Source organism: Leuresthes tenuis, unplaced genomic scaffold (genome assembly GCF_036924035.1).
Source record: "Leuresthes tenuis unplaced genomic scaffold, fLeuTen1.0.hap1 SCAF_17, whole genome shotgun sequence".
In the NCBI taxonomy this organism is placed as follows: Eukaryota; Metazoa; Chordata; class Actinopteri; order Atheriniformes; family Atherinopsidae; genus Leuresthes; species Leuresthes tenuis.
In genome coordinates this window covers 17,975,272-17,994,547 of record NW_027325371.1, presented here as the reverse complement: position 1 = coordinate 17,994,547, position 19,276 = coordinate 17,975,272, and the positions used below count along the sequence as shown (strand labels likewise).

General features: G+C 41.3%; 1 protein-coding gene across 1 annotated transcript in view; it reads left to right on the top strand.

Moving 5' to 3' along the window:
• The window catches only part of LOC140273520 (myocardin-related transcription factor A-like), a 31,464-nt gene extending 12,699 nt beyond the window's left edge, over positions 1-18,765 (top strand). The window contains exons 6-18 of the mRNA XM_072369126.1: positions 6,878-7,041; positions 7,192-7,308; positions 8,719-8,787; positions 8,872-9,056; positions 9,216-9,381; positions 9,704-9,962; positions 10,146-10,258; positions 10,869-11,801; positions 12,674-12,781; positions 16,557-16,727; positions 16,820-16,903; positions 17,147-17,198; positions 17,380-18,765. Coding sequence (XP_072225227.1) covers positions 6,878-7,041; positions 7,192-7,308; positions 8,719-8,787; positions 8,872-9,056; positions 9,216-9,381; positions 9,704-9,962; positions 10,146-10,258; positions 10,869-11,801; positions 12,674-12,781; positions 16,557-16,727; positions 16,820-16,903; positions 17,147-17,198; positions 17,380-17,930 — 2,972 coding nt within the window. The 3' untranslated portion in view covers positions 17,931-18,765. The remainder of the gene's footprint in view (positions 1-6,877; positions 7,042-7,191; positions 7,309-8,718; positions 8,788-8,871; positions 9,057-9,215; positions 9,382-9,703; positions 9,963-10,145; positions 10,259-10,868; positions 11,802-12,673; positions 12,782-16,556; positions 16,728-16,819; positions 16,904-17,146; positions 17,199-17,379) is intronic.
• Positions 18,766-19,276: the final 511 nt, after the last annotated feature.

The window sequence follows — 19,276 nt, the reverse complement described above, 5'->3', positions numbered from 1 at the left end:
GGAGGCACCTCATGCTACTTTAAGAGTGAGTACTCTAAATTAATGAATGTGATCAGTCACAGATTTAATGAGTCCCAGCTTCTGAATTTTAAGTCAACATAAAAAATAAACAGGGAAAAAAATAAACAGGGGTTAGAACTATTTAAAGTAGGTGTTGTGACCCCTGGCCTACTTTGCCCTCTATTCTGTAGTCGCTTTCATGGACTTTGAGAATGCAGAGCCAATTGTGTAGTTGCCCGTTGAGGACTGGGTCCTTCTTTCTTGCCCTAACCCCCAACGTCTGGTTATTATACCCTGACTGGGCCAACCTCAGCTTTCACAACTAATCTGAGTCTTTTTCTAAGGCATTTGAACTGCCTGGCTGAACATAACTCTGTTTGTTCTCTGTTAGTGCCTCAGAAATGCTCATCTATACGTTATTTGATGCCTTTTAGGCGCAGTCTCATTAACATGTGGAACAATCTGAGCTGTGGCCTGCTCTTAGTTGTGTTGGCACTGTTGTTGGTCCTTTAGCTTCGCTCTTCTGTGAGGAAGACAAGTCAAAGTGGAGTTAAACTGTTATTGTCCAGTGCAGCTGTTTCATGGTTCTTTTATCTGTGCTTCTTTGATATCTATGATTTTTGGTTGCTTTGATCTTTGTGTCATGAAAAGGGTTGTTGTTTGCCCCTCTCGGCTCAAGCTGACTTCAGCCAACTTTTACAAAGTCAGGAACACATAGCATCACCTCCAAAGTACATGCGTTGTTAGCTTTTTTGGAGGACAGCATGTCTGTCTATCTGCCTTGAAAAAAAATGGCAAACTATGAGCGCTGCAGACGGAGGTTTGAATGGCACTTAGTTAAAACACTCATTAAGAGCAGGGGTATCAACTAATGTACTTGTGTTTGGTCAGTAATCGCTCAACTTTTGATATACTACTTTGTTTTTAGATTAGATTCATCTTTTACTTTGTAACAATTGTGTTTTGCTGATTTCGCTATTTTTATAGCCCCCAGGGACCCAGATTTTCAATTGACGATTAGCTTTTGTTGTTGTACACTTAAATTTTCATCACAAATGACATTTACCTTCAACCAGTAGGATCTGGTTTGATCCTGCTGGTTGATCCTCAGAATGACTGAGCTGGGTCGTAGCAGAGCGTTGGCTTAAGGCTTTTGCACATTACTTTATTTGTAAAACAAAATTTTTTTGTTTATACTGTGTTAGCGCTAGATGAGATCAGAGACAGTTGATCCCCCAACTTGATTGATGTGCAGTAGGAAGAGTGCAGAGATTCAATATCATGCAATGCTGGTGGATTATCCATCTCTGTCACACCTACACAATATACAATATACACAATTGCATTTCTGCCACTTTCTGTAAAAGCTCTGAGATTTACACAGAGTTGACATGCAAAGATATAAAGCACAAAGCATGGGGCGCGCACACACACACACACACACACACGTGGGGCATCAAACTGTTGCGCAGTTGAAATCCTGTATGGAGAAAGAATGGAAGAACAAGTCACTTTCAAAACTACACCAGCCATTCATTTGAGCACCTAAACACTGCTGCAACACAGTGGTGAGCAAACGTGGTAATAAAAGACAACATTTAAATTATTTGCAAATCATTGTATTCCTTATTTAATTCAATTTAATTTTACATAGTGTCCCGACATTTTGTCAAATTTGTAGAAAAAGAAATAAAAAAACGAATGAATGATCATGATGAGATGAAGCAGTGATGTGGCGTTTTGCTGAAGCATTTAGGTTTTGAGTAGAGCTCATTTAAATTACAATATATTACACTGTTTGGATAGTTTTGGTTACTTGACCTGCTTATGCCAAACTATTATTTTAATGACTAAGTAAGGACGAGCGTCCTTGGTGGAAATGGTTAGGGCTCATGCACTTTAGCACATCTGAAATGTGACAATGAGCCCAAACCACACACTGACTGTAGGCACAGAGTAACAAGCCAAAACATTGAGAATTACTGAACAAGTCTTCAGCAACCACTTGTTTCATATTGCCTTACACCATGGGATTGTAGAGCGAAACCTTGAAGAGTGACTCGATAGTGTAGAGTTGAAAATCTAAACTGTCACAAGAAGAAACAAAGCGGGGGAAGACAGTTCAGGAGTTAATGTCTGGAATGTGTATGTGTGTGAGTCTGATCAACTGCTGGGTTTACGGTTTGCTTGAAGGTTGTGTGTATTTTTGGGTTAGGTACATTGTGTTTTGATTTAGTGCCGCTCATCTGCATGCATGTTCCCATCAGGGAGACTCCTAAGCACACGGGCAGGGAAAGAATCCTAATCAAAGATTCATCGGCGATACTCATTAGGAGTAAGATTCTTTCATCTTGGCACACGTCACTTATTCTTAGGCTCACTTCTTCCTCATTGGCAACACAGAGGCCCGCGCATCTATCATACCTTTGGAGATAGAATCCAGCAGGGAAGGACTCCACATCCATGTGAACCACATCCATTTAAAACGCTGCTTGGATTTTTGAATACATTTCATTCAAATGTCATAATGATTTTACAGGCATTCTAAAAAAAAACATCCACCCCCAGGTGGTCTTTCTTCAGCGTATGCATGTGGTTGTTATATTAGCACTGGGTCATGGTACAAATATACCCATAAATGATTCTCTTTCGTCCCTGTTTCAGTTTATCTTAATTAGGTGCAAAGACATCTCCCTGCTTAGTACATATGTGTCCTTGAGAAAAATGAGGTCCTACTGGAACACAACAAAGTCGCAGCTTTATTAATATGAAAATGATTGACTGGAATCCAGTCTGCCTGAAAATATGTTTGGAGATTAGATAATGCAGACTGATTTTCAGATGCTTCGCTTCTTTTCAATGAAGAAAAACAATAAACATGGCTAAATAATGTAGACCTCGTAAACCAACATGCGCCAAAATGTTTGGCTTCCACTTGCTGCTGGATATGCTCATAACACAAACACCAGCGTGTTTTGTAGATGTTACTTGCAGATATGCATCCCCTGATTTGTATTTAATGTCTCCCCTGAAGTCTTTTTGTCCAAGGGCGTGTAAGGCTGGTGCTCGGATTAAAAAATGAATAAATAAACAGACGCTCTCTATCAGAGTGTTCATCGTTTGTGCTCTGATTCAGCTTTCATGCAATATTAAGTGTAGATGTGCTCAGACATTCACTGTCTTAGGTCTAAAACATTTTTTCCTGTACTTGGTTCAACTTCCCCCTTTTCTCCCCTCTGGACAGTCTGAATGATCTGATTATGTATTCTGCCGCGATGTTCAACAGCAATATGGTCATAGTTCAGCAGTTCTGTAAACCAGTTTTAAAGCATTTACACTCAGTTTTTTGTGAGTCTCTGGGAGTCTTTAGTCCCTGTCAGGGTTCAACAAGTCCTCAGCAAAGGTCATCATTTCTCAGAAATGGGGGAATAAATTGTGAGGAGAGATCTTATCCTTTTGTTTGTTTTTAAAAGGATGTTGCAACGATGCACCTGAGGAGGATCCATGGCAACCATGGAATCCCAGGGTTGTATCCATAAAGTCTCTAAATAATCCTCTCCGAGAGCCCCTATATGAGCATATCGCACCTAAAGAGTAATTATTTAGGATCAAGAAAAGACAAAAACTCTCATCTTAGTGAGGAGGCCGGGCTCACCTGGTTAGTAGCGACACTCACATGTCAAAGCGCTCTTAAATATGATAGATCTTAACCCTTTACTTTGAAATAACAGCCCTGTTTTATCCTAAACACACAAGTGCAGACATAGAGAGAGGTGGAGGCCAGTTTTTTGGTGGCTTTCTTCACATGTAAACTCAACATGTTTGGATAGAAATGTTTAACTTCCTTGGTTGGGTTTAGCCAATAATTTAGGGTCAGGGCTCAAAAATCAGAACTACTTGTTTGTTTAAAAAAGGATCATGGTTAGGAGTCAAATGCATTGATTTCATTATGATTTCAAATGCATACATTTTTTTCCCACTATTTACATTTTATCACCTATACATGTCAGCATCTATCCCAGCTGGAAGTTGAAGGAATCCGTCTTAAGAATAGTTTTAAACCCGACTTCTATGTACTTTGAGTAACATCTGAGCTGTGAGCTGGGGAGGTAATCATTTCTCAGTACAGGGGAATAAAATGCCAGGAAAGAGCTTACAATTTTGTTTGTTTTTAAATGATGCTGCGATGATGGCACCAGAGGAACCATGACAACCATGGAATCCCAGGGCTGGATCCATAAAGTCTCTGAATAATCCTCTCAGAGAGCCCCTATATGAGCATATCGCACCTAAAGAGTAATTATTTAGGATCGAGTAAAGACAAAAACTCTCATCTTAGTGAGGAGGCCGGGCTCACCTGGTTAGTAGCGACACTCACATGTCAAAGTGCTCTTAAATATGATAGATCTTAACCCTTTACTTTGAAATAACAGCCCTGTTTTATCCTAAACACACAAGTGCAGACATAGAGAGAGGTGGAGGCCAGTTTTTTGGTGGCTTTCTTCACATGTAAACTCAACATGTTTGGATAGAAATGTTTAACTTCCTTGGTTGGGTTTAGCCAATAATTTAGGGTCAGGGCTCAAAAATCAGAACTACTTGTTTGTTTAAAAAAGGATCATGGTTAGGAGTCAAATGCATTGATTTCATTATGATTTCAAATGCATACATTTTTTTCCCACTATTTACATTTGATCACCTATACATGTCAGCATCTATCCCAGCTGGAAGTTGAAGGAATCCGTCTTAAGAATAGTTTTAAACCCGACTTCTATGTACTTTGAGTAACATCTGAGCTGTGAGCTGGGGAGGTAATCATTTCTCAGTACAGGGGAATAAAATGCCAGGAAAGAGCTTACAATTTTGTTTGTTTTTAAATGATGCTGCGATGATGGCACCAGAGGAACCATGACAACCATGGAATCCCAGGGCTGGATCCATAAAGTCTCTGAATAATCCTCTCAGAGAGCCCCTATATGAGCATATCGCACCTAAAGAGTAATTATTTAGGATCGAGTAAAGACAAAAACTCTCATCTTAGTGAGGAGGCCGGGCTCACCTGGTTAGTAGCGACACTCACATGTCAAAGTGCTCTTAAATATGATAGATCTTAACCCTTTACTTTGAAATAACAGCCCTGTTTTATCCTAAACACACAAGTGCAGACATAGAGAGAGGTGGAGGCCAGTTTTTTGGTGGCTTTCTTCACATGTAAACTCAACATGTTTGGATAGAAATGTTTAACTTCCTTGGTTGGGTTTAGCCAATAATTTAGGGTCAGGGCTCAAAAATCAGAACTACTTGTTTGTTTAAAAAAGGATCATGGTTAGGAGTCAAATGCATTGATTTCATTATGATTTCAAATGCATACATTTTTTTCCCACTATTTACATTTGATCACCTATACATGTCAGCATCTATCCCAGCTGGAAGTTGAAGGAATCCGTCTTAAGAATAGTTTTAAACCCGACTTCTATGTACTTTGAGTAACATCTGAGCTGTGAGCTGGGGAGGTAATCATTTCTCAGTACAGGGGAATAAAATGCCAGGAAAGAGCTTACAATTTTGTTTGTTTTTAAATGATGCTGCGATGATGCACCAGAGGAACCATGACAACCATGGAATCCCAGGGCTGGATCCATAAAGCTTCTACGAGTCCTCTCAGAGAGCCACTTACTTAGCCGAAACTAATTATTTGGGACCAATCTCAGAGCAACTCTGAGCAATGGAAAAAAACAAAAACTCTCATCTTAGTGACGAGGCCGGGCTCACATCATTAGTAGGTATGTAAAAGCGCTCCTAAATATGATAGATCTTAAGCCTTTAGTTTGAAATACCAGTCCCTTTTTATCCTAACACACACACAGACACACACACACACACACACACACAGAACAGCAGTTGGTAACTCATCACATTATTGGATCAGAGGATATTAAATCAGTCCCATGTTGTGTTTTCATCATCGCCTGCTGATGGTAAATTAATGTCCAGCAGTGTGTTCCACATAGCTTTCTTAGCTGCTCCTGTAATTGAATTATACACACCTATTGAAATAGATAAATAATTAGATAAAAAAAGTCTCTTCGCCAGTCCAGGGGATCATAGCAGGCCACATTATTACCTAAATCCTGGTGAATACTCATAAGTCTGCATAGTAATCACATGATGATATGATATGCCTGAGGGAAAAATTAGCACAGATATCATGGCTTGAATATATTACCGTGCTGTAGGATGACTCAACCTTTCTAGTGCTGGTTAATACTGAAACATTTGCACTGTGTTCGATAAGTGCACTTTATATCACCTTACTTGATTTGTAAGTCACTTTCTGCTCTATTACCTTGAGTTAATTTGCTGCAGAGAAAAAAATCTGTAAAGAGGAATGTTATTAGTGAGAGGCATAAAGAGGAGAACCCATCACATAAACAGTCAATGTATTCACTCTAGATCATCTAGAATTTCTAGCATAATGTTGTACTTTGACAGGCGTCATCTGTCACATGAAAACCAGTATGAGTGTTCATCCTCATTTGGCTGTATGGAAAATGAATTCATTGTATCTCCTTCTCGTAAGGGGGACACCGTCTGTCTGACAGTTTGAGAGCGCACAGTGAATAAGCTTCAGAAGGCCCTGGCGATAGTTTGTGAATGTTCACAGTCTATTAACAAGGACAGTAGGTCCTGATTTGAAAGGAGCATCTAAACACTTGCTGTGAAGCTTCTCATTTTCAAGGTGTATGTAAGAAATACAGTTATAAACTCTCAAGCAAATAGGTAGAAACGGTCACCGGTTCTGACATTTGGTTCAACTTAGTTGGGTATGAATTATTTCCCTTGCGTCTCTCTCCATAATCCTACCTTCTTCTCTCAGAGACACAGTTTCCAAAGGCCTCAGGGGAGAACTCGTCATGCGATGAGGACAGTAATGACAGCCTGTCTCCTGGACCGGTAAGCCTGGACTATCCTCTGGGCCCTGGAGCTGTGTGTTTTCCAACAGAGAAACTAGCTGGCAGCAGCATCCAATCCCCGGCTCAGGTACAAACCCTCCAATGGGGTTACACAGCTTTACTAACATGTAATGCATATAAATCATGGATTTAATAGTGTGACCTTGAATGTTAGACTGAAGCACTTAGATTATGGTGTAGCTATCAGTAATGACAGGGCTTCTATCTTCTGAACCAGGCCCCTCCACCAGCTCTTCATTTTCCATCGATCTCTGGATCCTTCACTGCACTGAAGCTGACCAATAGGACTGTGGCATCGTCTGCACAGAGGACAGGTGCTAACTTTGACATCAAGGTAAGTGACACCTGTCAGTAATTGTTTGTCTTTACCGAGAATGACAAATGTGCTTTCTGCGTGGATTCACTGGCGTTCGCAGTAGCCGCTCTGTCTCTGCTTTTACTTAAAACTGATGTGACAGTGGCTGGTCAACACACTGAGCTATTTTGGTTGAGGAGAACTCACCAAGCCATACAGCCATGTTACTGTAAACTCCAGCAGACTATCATAATGCTGATCCAAGAAAAGAGTCTGTTTGTGGAGAAGTTGAGCTGTAATTTCCAAACCATACTGAATTAATGTTATTCTTCTCGGCGCTACAGGTAAATCTGGAAATATACCACCTTTATACCAAACATGAAGGATGTAAACTCAATTTGTTATGTTTTGGGGTAGACTGCAACTTTTATGATCGTCTCGTTGGCAGCACACAGGCTGTATCGTTCCAAATTTATAACAACTGAAATTAAACATCTTAAATATTTACAGCTGTTAGTGCGGTATAAAGCACTGTTGCCCAAACTTTTTTTGGGGGGACCCAATTTTTAAAGTTGATAAATCCTTGTGACCCAATTTACATTTGGCCTAGTTTCTGAAAAGAGAATTTGTGCATTAACAAACATTTAGGACTGTTTCTATTGCCAGTCAAGCAACATTTTAATAGCCATTTAAAAGTGATAGACATTTGATGAATCACAACTTTTTTATTCATCTATTCTTGACAAAATATACTTAAGAAAAATTCAGCGAGGTGAAATAAATGCATCTCAGAAAAGTTGACAGGGCATCTAATTATTTTTATGCTACCACCAGTACAATTTACACTATTTATACTTAATGAAACAAAGTAAGTGCACAATAAAGCCGTTAATACTTAGTTTTTCTCTCCATCATCAATAAAAACAAACAGACACAAAACTTCATTTGGCAGCCCACATAGAATTCCCCATGAACAACTTTGGGTATTAATGGTATAAAGAAATGAATGAGGGCTAAACATCTTAAGCTAAAAGTGCTATAACGTTAGCCTGAGCTATTCATGGCTAAATGAGAGTTAGACACTGTTGAAATCACATCTAGTGCTCCCTGGGAAACTTTTGTGTAGATGATGAAGCACTTAAAAGATGAAGTTGCAGTTCCTTTTCGGTCTAAGTGTCATTGTACTGTTGTGGATGTTTTGTGGCTATGATATGTAGCTACCTCCAAACAGTAAGCAGCTAGCAACTTAGCAACTAGCTTGTGAACAGACTGTTGCGTAGCATTTAGAGGCCGTTTATCTTTTTTTCTCCAGAGATGGTAGAGATCAAATTACTGCTAAAATTCAAAAAGAGTGACCACTAAACTTGCTTCTGACAGTGAAAAACACAAATCCACCTGAATGTTGGACAGTGTAGTATACTCTCATCTGTGACATTTGCCTTTTTTCAGCCCCAGTCTAAACCAAACTCCGATCGCCTTTCCCAGAAACACAAGAAGACCAAGGACAACAAACCAAAGGTACATTTTTTAACTTTTTCCATTTTTATTCGTGTAAAGTCAATGTTGCTTCATGCTGAAAGTTGGTAATGTGTTGCCTTGTAGATCAAGAAGTTAAAGTACCATCAGTACATCCCTCCTGACCAGAAAGGTGACAAAGAGCCTCCTCCCCATCTGGACTCATCCTATGCCAAGATCCTCCAGCAGCAGCAGCTCTTCCTGCAACTCCAAATCCTCAGTCAGCAGCAACAGCACTACAACTACCACTCTATCCTGCCTGCACCCCCCAAGTGAGTGGAGAGTTCATCTGGAAGCATGCATTTTACCATTCTGGGATGTTGGAAGTGTTTGATAAAGGCTTTATCTTGTAGGATCACAGGAGACAGAAACTTGAGGGCTGTTGCTTTCTGTGAAGGTTTATTTTTGTTTGACTGTCCTTCTCCAAACAGAGATCAGAAACCATCTTCCAATTCCATGTCTACCTCGTCCCCGCCTCGACCTGCTGCTGTCTCGTCACCAGTCCTCTGTGACCAGCTTAACTACATCTGTGTGAGTTCTGCTCCTTCAGCCGGGACCAAAGCAGCGTCAGTGCATCCTAATCTGGATGGAATGAAGGTTAGTTGAACAGCAACATTGTAACTGCAGTTATTCCAAACTGATAGGCGTTGGTGATGGCTGAACGCCAAGTGTTTAGCATAGAATAATTACAGTGTAAATATAGTAACGCTTGACACGTGTAAAATATGTTCTGCTTTCAAAGCTTTGTCAAAGAAAAGTGCCCCTGCTAGCTCCAAGCAGTTAAAAACAGACAGTGACAAATTATTCTTTCTTCTTGTTTTCTTTGATGTTTTCCAATTTTCCTTTCATATTTATCTTCATCATTTTCATTTTCTTGGCTCTCCGCCCTCCCATCTCAATTTGTCTTGTGCTCTGCCAGGTTGCAGAATTAAAGTCGGAATTGAAGCTGCGCAGTTTGCCCGTCTCTGGCACCAAAAACAACCTCATCGAGAGGCTAAAGACCTACCAGGAACTGAACCGAGGCGGCGACACTACCTCCTCTCAAACACCAGGGGGTACCACAGGGCCAGGGCCCGAAGGAGGAGGCAGATCCTCCAAAAAAGCTGAAACTAACACCACCAATAACGGCACATTACAAGAGGAGCAGTTTCAGCTCCGCCAGGCATCGTCTCTCAACGGTCAGTGACCTTATTAAGGGTCTTACATGCACATGTAATGTTTTCCTGCCAGTTAAAGGGAGCAATGGAATTCTATTTAAAGAAATTGTAATTTGCACACTGTGAATGTCTGATGTACAGTCAAGTGTTAAAAGAAGAAAAAATATAGCTGACGCAGGTAGCGTTTTCTTCCTCCAACTGCAGCAACTCCTGAGCGGCTCAAGAGATGCGGCGGCAACATCAAACCCCGATCCATTACGCCGGCCCCCATGAGCCCAAAAGGCATCCGCTTTAACAGCAACCTGGTGGGAGAACTGGTCAGACGCTTTTGTGGTTTGCTGCAACACATCGATCAGATACTTGCCAGTATTTAGACAAGCCATTCATCTGACACATATGTGAATAGGGCTTTAATTGCACCCCAAACTGTTTACTCTAGTTCAGCTGAAGTCATAACATGTTAGAAGTATTAAAGAAGCAACAAAGGAAAGGAAGTAATGACCTACAATAATCCAGATGCCATGGCATGAAAGCATGGTGGGTTATATTTCACTAAATGAAAGACATTGTTTGGCCCTGAAAATACTCCTTAATTGACTGACTTGTTAATACGACTAAAATGTTTAGAAAAGTTCAATTTTCCCACACACTCTTTGGCTTCTTTGGTGCTCTGCTGACACCACTCAGCCCACCACAGTTTGGCATTAGCGAGACAATTAAACCTGTCTAAAACTTGCACTTCTCAAAATCTGAATCACTAAATTCTAGTAAGTAAGCAAGAATTTTTAGAGTTTATTTACGTTTATTTCATTAATACACTGAGAAAATAACCCATTTAAGGAAAGGATCAGATATATCTTTACCTCTGTTTGTGGACATCTTAATAAAACCCTGAAATAGCACTGAAAAGGATTTTCTTTCTTTTAGATAAGTTCTCCTTTCACCGAGATGAGCCTCCAGCCATCTTCAGTGACTGTACACATTAAAGAAGAGCCCCCATGTTCCACCCAGGCACCTTGTCAGTTCTCTTTAAAGTCTGCCTCTCTACAGAAACACTGCTTTGCCTCTTCACCTGCCCCCTCCTCAACAACTGCAGCGTCTCTTGGGACTATTGACAAGGACAAAATGCTGCAGGAGAAAGATAAGCAGATTGCAGAGCTTACCAGGAGGCTGAGGCAGAAGCAGAGGCTGGTGGAGGTGCTGAAGATGCAGCTAGAGCTCGGGAACAGAGAGGGACAAGTCCCAGAGCCGCTAATTCTTCGAAGAGTGAAAGAAGAACCTCCTGATCATGAGCCGTTTCCCCCGCAAGTATCATCCCTTTCAAGTGAAATGAATGCTAACAAGTTAACCGTCAAACAGGAAGCAGTTGAGATTGAGATAGGTGGATCTGAGCCATCTGTGCAATCATCAGACGCTCATGGATTACTGCAGTCTTTCACCCAAAACAAGGAGGCGCAGCATCAGATGCATCTGCAACTCAAGCCAGAGCAGAAAAGTGTGAAGAAAAAACAAGAACTTGTTTGTCTCCACCAGCCGGCTCTGCAGCTGGCTCAGCAACAGGCCATACAGAAACTCCTGCAGCAGCAGCGGCGGCAGCAGCACAGCATTCAGAACCACATTCAGATGTCAGAGCCACAGCAGAAGCTGTGCCTGCAGGGACAAAAGAAATCGCAAAACCTGCTGCCCAAACAACACGAGCAGCAGAAACAGCGCTTGGCATCGCAACAACAGCACCAACAGTCGGTGCCGAAGCAGCCAAAGCAACAAGTGTCACTGTCACAGAGGCAATTCAAGCAGCAGCAGACAAAACAACTGCAACAAATCCAGATACAGACCAAGATACATCTGAAGCAACAACAGGTACTGTCACAGGATAAATAATCAGGCCCAGGTCAGGCATGGATTCTGTATATACAGCCTATAATAGTGTCATATCTGCTGTCATATTTACTTGTTATGCCAGAAATGTTCTGTTGTTAAGTTTTCCTCAAAACAAAATCCTGTGGATCTGGACAGATATGAAAATTTAAAGGTGACTCAGCTGACTCGTGATGACTCAGCAAATGTTCACTTCGCTAAAACATCTAAAAACGTACTTTATTTCTGTACAGACGTCTCAAAGCAACCTCGAACCGACCTCAACCACCAGTCGCTCAACTCCCTCCCTCCCATTGGAACTCCTAAAGAGTAACCCCCCCCCTACTGTGGTCGGTAATGGCAACGCTAACCGCTTCTTAGTTTCACTGACCAGTCACATTACAGGAGATGAAAGAGCTGACACCTCAGAGGGAAAAGCAACAAATCAGATTGCACTGCAGGTATTAAAACTCTTTTTTGTAAATTGTTTCTGGGAAATGTAGGTACTGTGTGCCTATGTATACATATACATGCATACATGTGTGTGTATGTGTGTGTGTGTGTATGGCAAAGAACCTATTTTAAATGGTATCTTCAGGCACTTTGTTACTAAGGTGAAGCCTAGCTCAGACACTCACCCAAAGGAGATTTACTGCAGTTGGAGTTGGGCTTTTCAAACGCATCAAGCAGCGGCGTAGCTTTCAGCTTAGTGGTGCCAACAAGCCAAACCAAGAAGAATTAACAGATCCCTGGCTGCTGGTGCACTGCGCCGAGCTGCCTGGAAATATAGAGCAAAGCTCAGAGGCTTTTCTTTATTTTCTGATGTAATTCATATTCAGCACGAACAACTGTTTGAATTCTTAATTTTTCTCTAGCGACTCCACTCTACTCCAGCCGAGCTCCCCAGCATCTACCCTGCTCAGGTTACCAGAGCAGACAGTGGAACCAAACGTGTGGGATTTCTGAAACAATTCAACTCAAAGGTGAGGTTCGAAGATTTTTAATCTGATTTTGCGCTTCGTCTTAAAGCACTAGTGGTAGCATTACTGGAAACAAGGTGAGATTTCACTTTTGAGGTCATCATCTTCATAGCAAAGTGGCTGAAAATTACTGAGGTGTGTGGATTACCTGCTACGGACCAATTCTGAAACACGTGGAATGTAACTCTTCAACATGTTCTAAATTATAATACATCAGTTGCACTGTAGTGGCAAAAAAAAAAATAAAAATCACCAACTAAAAGTAAGCCTTGGAGGCTCTAAAACTTTTTTTAAATTTCAGTTTTAGGTAGATAGACCCTAACCTGTGAAATTTATGGATTCCACTCCTTGTAGCTGCTGAACAACTGGGGTTAAAAGCCCTCCATGCAAGGGGCAGTATTTTAAACACTCTTTTATAACATTTCCCAGAGATACAATTTATCCCTCACTAAACCACTGAGCCCCAGAGCCTCTTTTCCTCCCTCCAGAGAAGTAACAGAACAGCCTGTTAATACTTCACAGAAACGTGTGAATGTATGAGAACTGCTCCGTTGAGTCCATTTGCTGTGAAAGTTAATGATGTATTCTGTTTGAGACAGTGACAGCAGTTCTTGATAAGTGTCTGATGCTGATTATTATTCCTGTTCCAATTACTCCAACAATGTGCTCCATTACGATGATTTACAGTCGTAGGAGGTGAGGAACAAAGACCCCAGTGCAACTTGGTTGATAAAGGTTTACAGGTGTAGCTTGTCGAGTGCAAGTGTGCTGGTGCATGTGGTGTTTGTGGCAAAGCCTGCGTAAAAATGTCAGGATTCAGTAGAGTGCTGATAAAATAAACTGAGGCCATCATCAGTCTTTCCTTGTCCTTCATACTCCTTATTGTACTGAGTACATGTATGCATTTTTAAAAACTTCATATCAGTTGTGAAATTTAGAAGAAAAACGAGCTAACCTTTCTAGATAAAGCCAGGTCTAATACATTAGGTTGCTATTTTAGGGTCCGAGGTTTCCTCCGGTTTGGTTATCTCTTGTGAGTTTGGTCTTGCAATAAAGTCACTGTTACTTCCACATATGATCTGCCTCATTGTCGACATGGAATCTACAAAACCTCTAGAAGTAAAATTTCCATCACTTCATCCTGACCTCTTTAGCGCTGCTTCTTGCTGCCCGACATGCTGCCTGCTACTTCAGCTGCTGCACTACCCAAGCGTCCACCTGTAGGCTCTGGGGCTAGAAATGCACTCATTGCTTCCAGTCTTTTCACATTCACAGGCGGTTAACAGACCCTTTTATTTAAAGCAACTAAGAGGTGAGGAACAACTTTCAAGATTTCACACAGAAGTGCTAAATCTGTTTGTTTTAAGAGGAAGAGGCTGACAAAGACACCATTAGAAGCCACCAAAAACATCATGCGGTGCAGTAACTTTTTTTTTTTCCCATTGTCCTGTTCAGCATTATGGCAGCAGAATTGTAGTCTGAATACCTTTGATGCCAAACAGATTTGCTTTGCCAAGGGAAGTTTTATAAATGTAAAGCTCCCCTTGATGCCCATTTATTTATTTCTGTTTACAATATATGACATGTAATAGAACTGAACCGGACCGGGGGACAAGGAAAGAAGAAGAGGAAAGAAGGGGAAACAGAACAAAAATAGAAACAAAAACCAGACAACCAGCTGCTACACCTGTAAAAAACAAAACAGACAACAATCCATGGCCTCTGAGGGGAATCCAGCCTTAGCGCCACCAGGAGCACCTGAAAGCAGACAAGCAGAGAAAAAACAAACACACAAACAAACAAAAACAAGCACAAGAAGCGGCAATCGCATACAACACAGCTGTGGATATAGATGACCTGAGACGACATGATAATACATCAACTGCTTAGCGAGCATGCTACTGGGCTAATGAATGTGTGTGTGTGTGTGTGTGTGTGAGAACATGCAACACCCATGGCACAGGACCTACATGGTAACCATGCTTAGTTATGAGTGTATAAGTGTACAGAGCCACAATCCACAGCCCCCCCCCAGCAATCAGAAGCAGGCAGTAACTTAACGTTACAGGACAGTTAATTTACTGTGATATTGGTGCTGAAGAAACTCACTCATAAAAAGGCAAAATAATATACCATGTGTTGCAAGTTCGTGGAGAAACCTTTGAGAGTTTGTAAACTTATAAGACTTTGGCGGCAAATTTGACAAACTTTACTTGAGAAGAACATATTTGCGTGTAAATCTGAAACTGGACTGAGTTGATAGGTGTCATCCCTAACCCTGACCCTAACTAGGCTCCCAGTTGTTCGATTCCGTGGAATTGTTAATCCGGCTGCCTAACGATCCCGTTCATAGGTTTTGACTCATTTGCGCGATGACGTCAAGTGCACGCTTCATCTTTTGGCTCGGATTGTTTCCAACTTGGTGTCGAGCCAGAAGAGCTCCAAAGTTTGATTATATTTCACCAAAAAGGACAATACTAGGGCCAGTTGTAACACGTGCAGAGCTTTAACGTGTAGCCCTGTAACGTAAAACTTCCAGGTCCTGTTGACAGTAGTAATGTTAGCGACATGCTGTAAGAATCATTTCTATATGATATTAACATTTAGTTGACAAGGACTGCAACAGTGAGGCAGGCTCATACCTGTAGCTAGGTAGGGAGGGAGAGTAAAATGACAGAGGCGAAAATAGATAAAATGTTGGTGCGTACTTGAAATTAAAGTGTTACGGCAACCAAAGCCATTTGTACTATATTTGTACTATATATAACAGGACGAGAATCGATAAGAGAACCGATAACCAAATCGATAAGCGGTATCGATAATGGAACCGGAATTGCTAAATTCTTAACAATTCCCATCCGTAACCCTAACCCTGAGACAAAGACGAAAACAATAAGGTTATGACTTACATTTCAACCGTTGATAAAGGACAAAACATGGATAAAAGCGCTGCTGTTATACATTACATAAAGAACTACAGTCAATGTCTGGAGCATAAGAACATGTTTCATTAGCTTGATGATAGGAGTCAAAGACGGCCTCAGTCTTCTCTGATTTATAACATACACAGAGCAGAGGTTATTAAAGTTATTGTAATATTTTTTATTATACACATACATAAGAAACTTTATTGACAGAGCCAATTCAAGCTCATCAGCTATTACTTACCTAGCATCCTGTTTTTTTCCTCAGTGCTCTCTCCAGCTCTAAAAGCCAGTGTGAAGATTAATCTTATCCTGTCTCCTGCTCATACGTTCTCACACCATCTCTTTTTTTTCTCTCACTTCTTTCATTAGCGCCTCTCTTCTCTCGCTTTATTACTCATGGCAAAAAGGGTCTTTTTGTCTTTTACTTCATTTATTGCGGTGAATGTGTGATGTGTCATCGAGTTGCTGGTGCGTTGTGTGGTAACAATGCAGGTTTAATGTCTAATGGAGCGGCACGTCCCCCTTATTGGGTTAATTGGAAGTGTTATGCAGTCGTCTCACTTAGACCGTGAATAATTACCACCATATTTTTAGGGATAAAGTACTTTGTCAGTTACGCCGTTTTTAATATGTGAACAATTATTCTAGAACACATAGTTATAAATACAAATGAGGCATTATCTGATTGGATAGGCAGTCATTTGCACCAGTGCTCAGTAAACAAAATCTAGGAAAATAAACCTAAATGTGTATTTTGAAAGTTTTTTGTAAACTGGCCGATATGCATATGTATATATTTGAGTATATGTTATTAGACCATATAGGCCTGTAGCCTCTCACCTAAAGTACAGTTTCACTTTATCTTCATGAAGGTGCAGAATGAAGCACTTCAGCTGTCTGTAGAGCAGCCACAGCAGGGGGCAGCTCACTGTTTGTCAGCACCACCCAGCCTACAGCCTTTCTTCAAGGACCAACAACCTGCGGCCTCGGGAAAAATTAGCTCGTCACCTCCCGCTCAAACTGTGAGTAACTGAAGAGTCACACCAATGATCCTCCATTTGTCTCCGTTGTCTTCGAAAAAAAAGGGGACTGGAAATTTCTGTCCCTCCTGCAGGAGATGTGCGCTGACCTGGATGCCTTGTTGAGTCCTCTGTCTCCAGCTTCCATCAGGACAGCGGCCTCACAGCCTGATGACAAAGTAAGATGCACCGCGAGTCTGATTGTGTCATTTTTACAAGCGAGCTATGTCACGAAGGCAACAAGCTGCTAATTTAATGGAATGTTCGTGTTTTACAGTTTGGGGGTTTGTTTATTAGATTTTACTGTTGCAGCCTATACAATCGGCTCTACATCATCAAATCACATAAAGCTGTCATCTAGTACCACCGTGTGCTATGCGAACTGGTCATGTGGTGTTGAAGGATAAATGTGTGTCTTTCAGCAGGATACAGAGAATCAAGATGATTTCATTGACATCATTTTACAAGCAGGAGGTAAGGTGCTGTAATAGTATGGAATTAACAATTTCATTTTTAAGTAGCTTTATAATCAACTTTTACTACTTCCCTTTTAAATTTAATTGGCAATTAAATGATTTTATAACTTGGGAATGAGGACCCACATCAGTATTACCATCTCAAAAGTCTTTAAGGTGGTCTTTATTTTTTCTCTCAGGAATGTCCACCACCTTCAGGCCTGCTCCAGACACTTCTCTGGACCATCTTAATGCAAACTCCTCTGCTTCTTCTCCTACTCCCTCACCACTCCATCTTTTGCTGTCTTCCCCCATTGCTGCCGGCGGTGACTCGCCCCAGTATGCCTGCTCTCCGCAGCACACCACCTCCGACACCAGAGACGAGAAACAACAACTCGGTATCTGTACAAATGGACGTCTGGAGGACTTCCTGGAAAGCACCACTGGAAAGCCTCTCCTTGGGGTGGAGCCTGGTGGCCTGTTAACTTTGATCGATGACCTCCACAGCCAGCTGCTGTGCACTCCCAGCATCCTGGACCGTGCCCCGTCTCCCATGGATACCTTTGAGATGGCGGGAGAAGGAGGGCAAGGGTTGGACAGTACAGACTGGTTGGACCTCAACATGGGAGACGAGAGAGATGAGGAAACTCCCACACTGGCCCCACTGGGCCCCCAAACACCTCTTAGTGTCTTTTCCACAGACTTCCTGGATAGCTCTGACCTGCACATACACTGGGGTTCCTGCCCCTAGCCTGTGGCAGTCAGAAAACTAAAATCCAAAATGCAGCTGTGTGCATTTTCACAGCTGCAACACACACACAACAGATGTGATTAGCAGCTGAAGTTTCAGTCTTTGATAACTGTGTCCATATCATCTTACACTCTAATATATTGAATCTTCAAGCACTTTGACTGTCCTGTATTGTATTTACACACTGCTGCATTGATCGCCCGCCCCCACCACCACCTATTAGGCAGATCCTACGTCTGTTCTTGCTGCTTCAACAAAGGTTTTGTTTACATACGAGAGGTCAATTTGTGCTTTTAATCAAGACTCTTTACTTTGTACAAACGCCTTGTTACAGTGCAAAGGTATATGTCTTGGAATGCAGAGTCATTATTAGCTGCCTTTTGTGGTGAAGGTAATCAATATTCTCCACATTGTAAAGGTCCCTTTACAGGTGATCAATAACCAAAGCTGAGGCGAAAGACAGTGAGTGGCGTGCAGATGCTACGTGTCTGATTCTGTGCGTCTGCGGTGGCTGATGCAAGAAAGAAAGGATCATTATGAAGGTTGCATCACTGAAAGTGCAACAGCCCGTGGCGTCTTACTGACCTTTGTTGTTTGCTTTGTTTGTTTTTTTGGCAGAGATGTGCCACGCCGAAGCGTCACTCCTACATGTGGATCATATATACTTGGACTGACTGCGCAGTACAGTGTCTTTTTGATGATATTCACAAACCAGCTTTGAGTAAAGTAAAAAAACAGTACATGTCAGGCCTCTCGCCTCCTCTGAATATTTAAGACTTCTCCCTATGATGTGTTTAAGAGTGCACCGGTGTTGTGATATAGATACAAGTAACGAAAAAAATTAACTTAAACGGTCCCCTATATGTGATAGAATTTTAAAGCCAACATTAAATGCAGTATTTAACAGTTTTGATATGTGATGTGATCAGTAATAGTATTATGTATGCAGTAAAAACATGTATTTTCTCCCATATGTTACTTGCGAACGTCAATGCTTTCCCCTGAATTCCCCTGAAAATGTCGAGTCATGTTTCGTTTTGATGAAGCACCATCTTCTTAAAGACTTGTTGTTACTTTTTCCTCCGTCCTGTACTGTATCAGTACTTCTGCAGAGAGAGAAACACATTTTATTGAAATATCTCGCCTCTTTAAGGTCTCAGTGTGGTAATACGGTAAGACGTTGACACTGAGCGTGAACGATGAGAGATATTTGTGTCTATCATACTTTCTTTTGCTGTGTAACACTTGCTAATACAGTACTGTGTGACATGATGAAGACTTTTAAATGCTGCAAGTGAACGTTTTGCAGTGATTTCACCCATTAAAGGTAATATGATTCAGTCTGT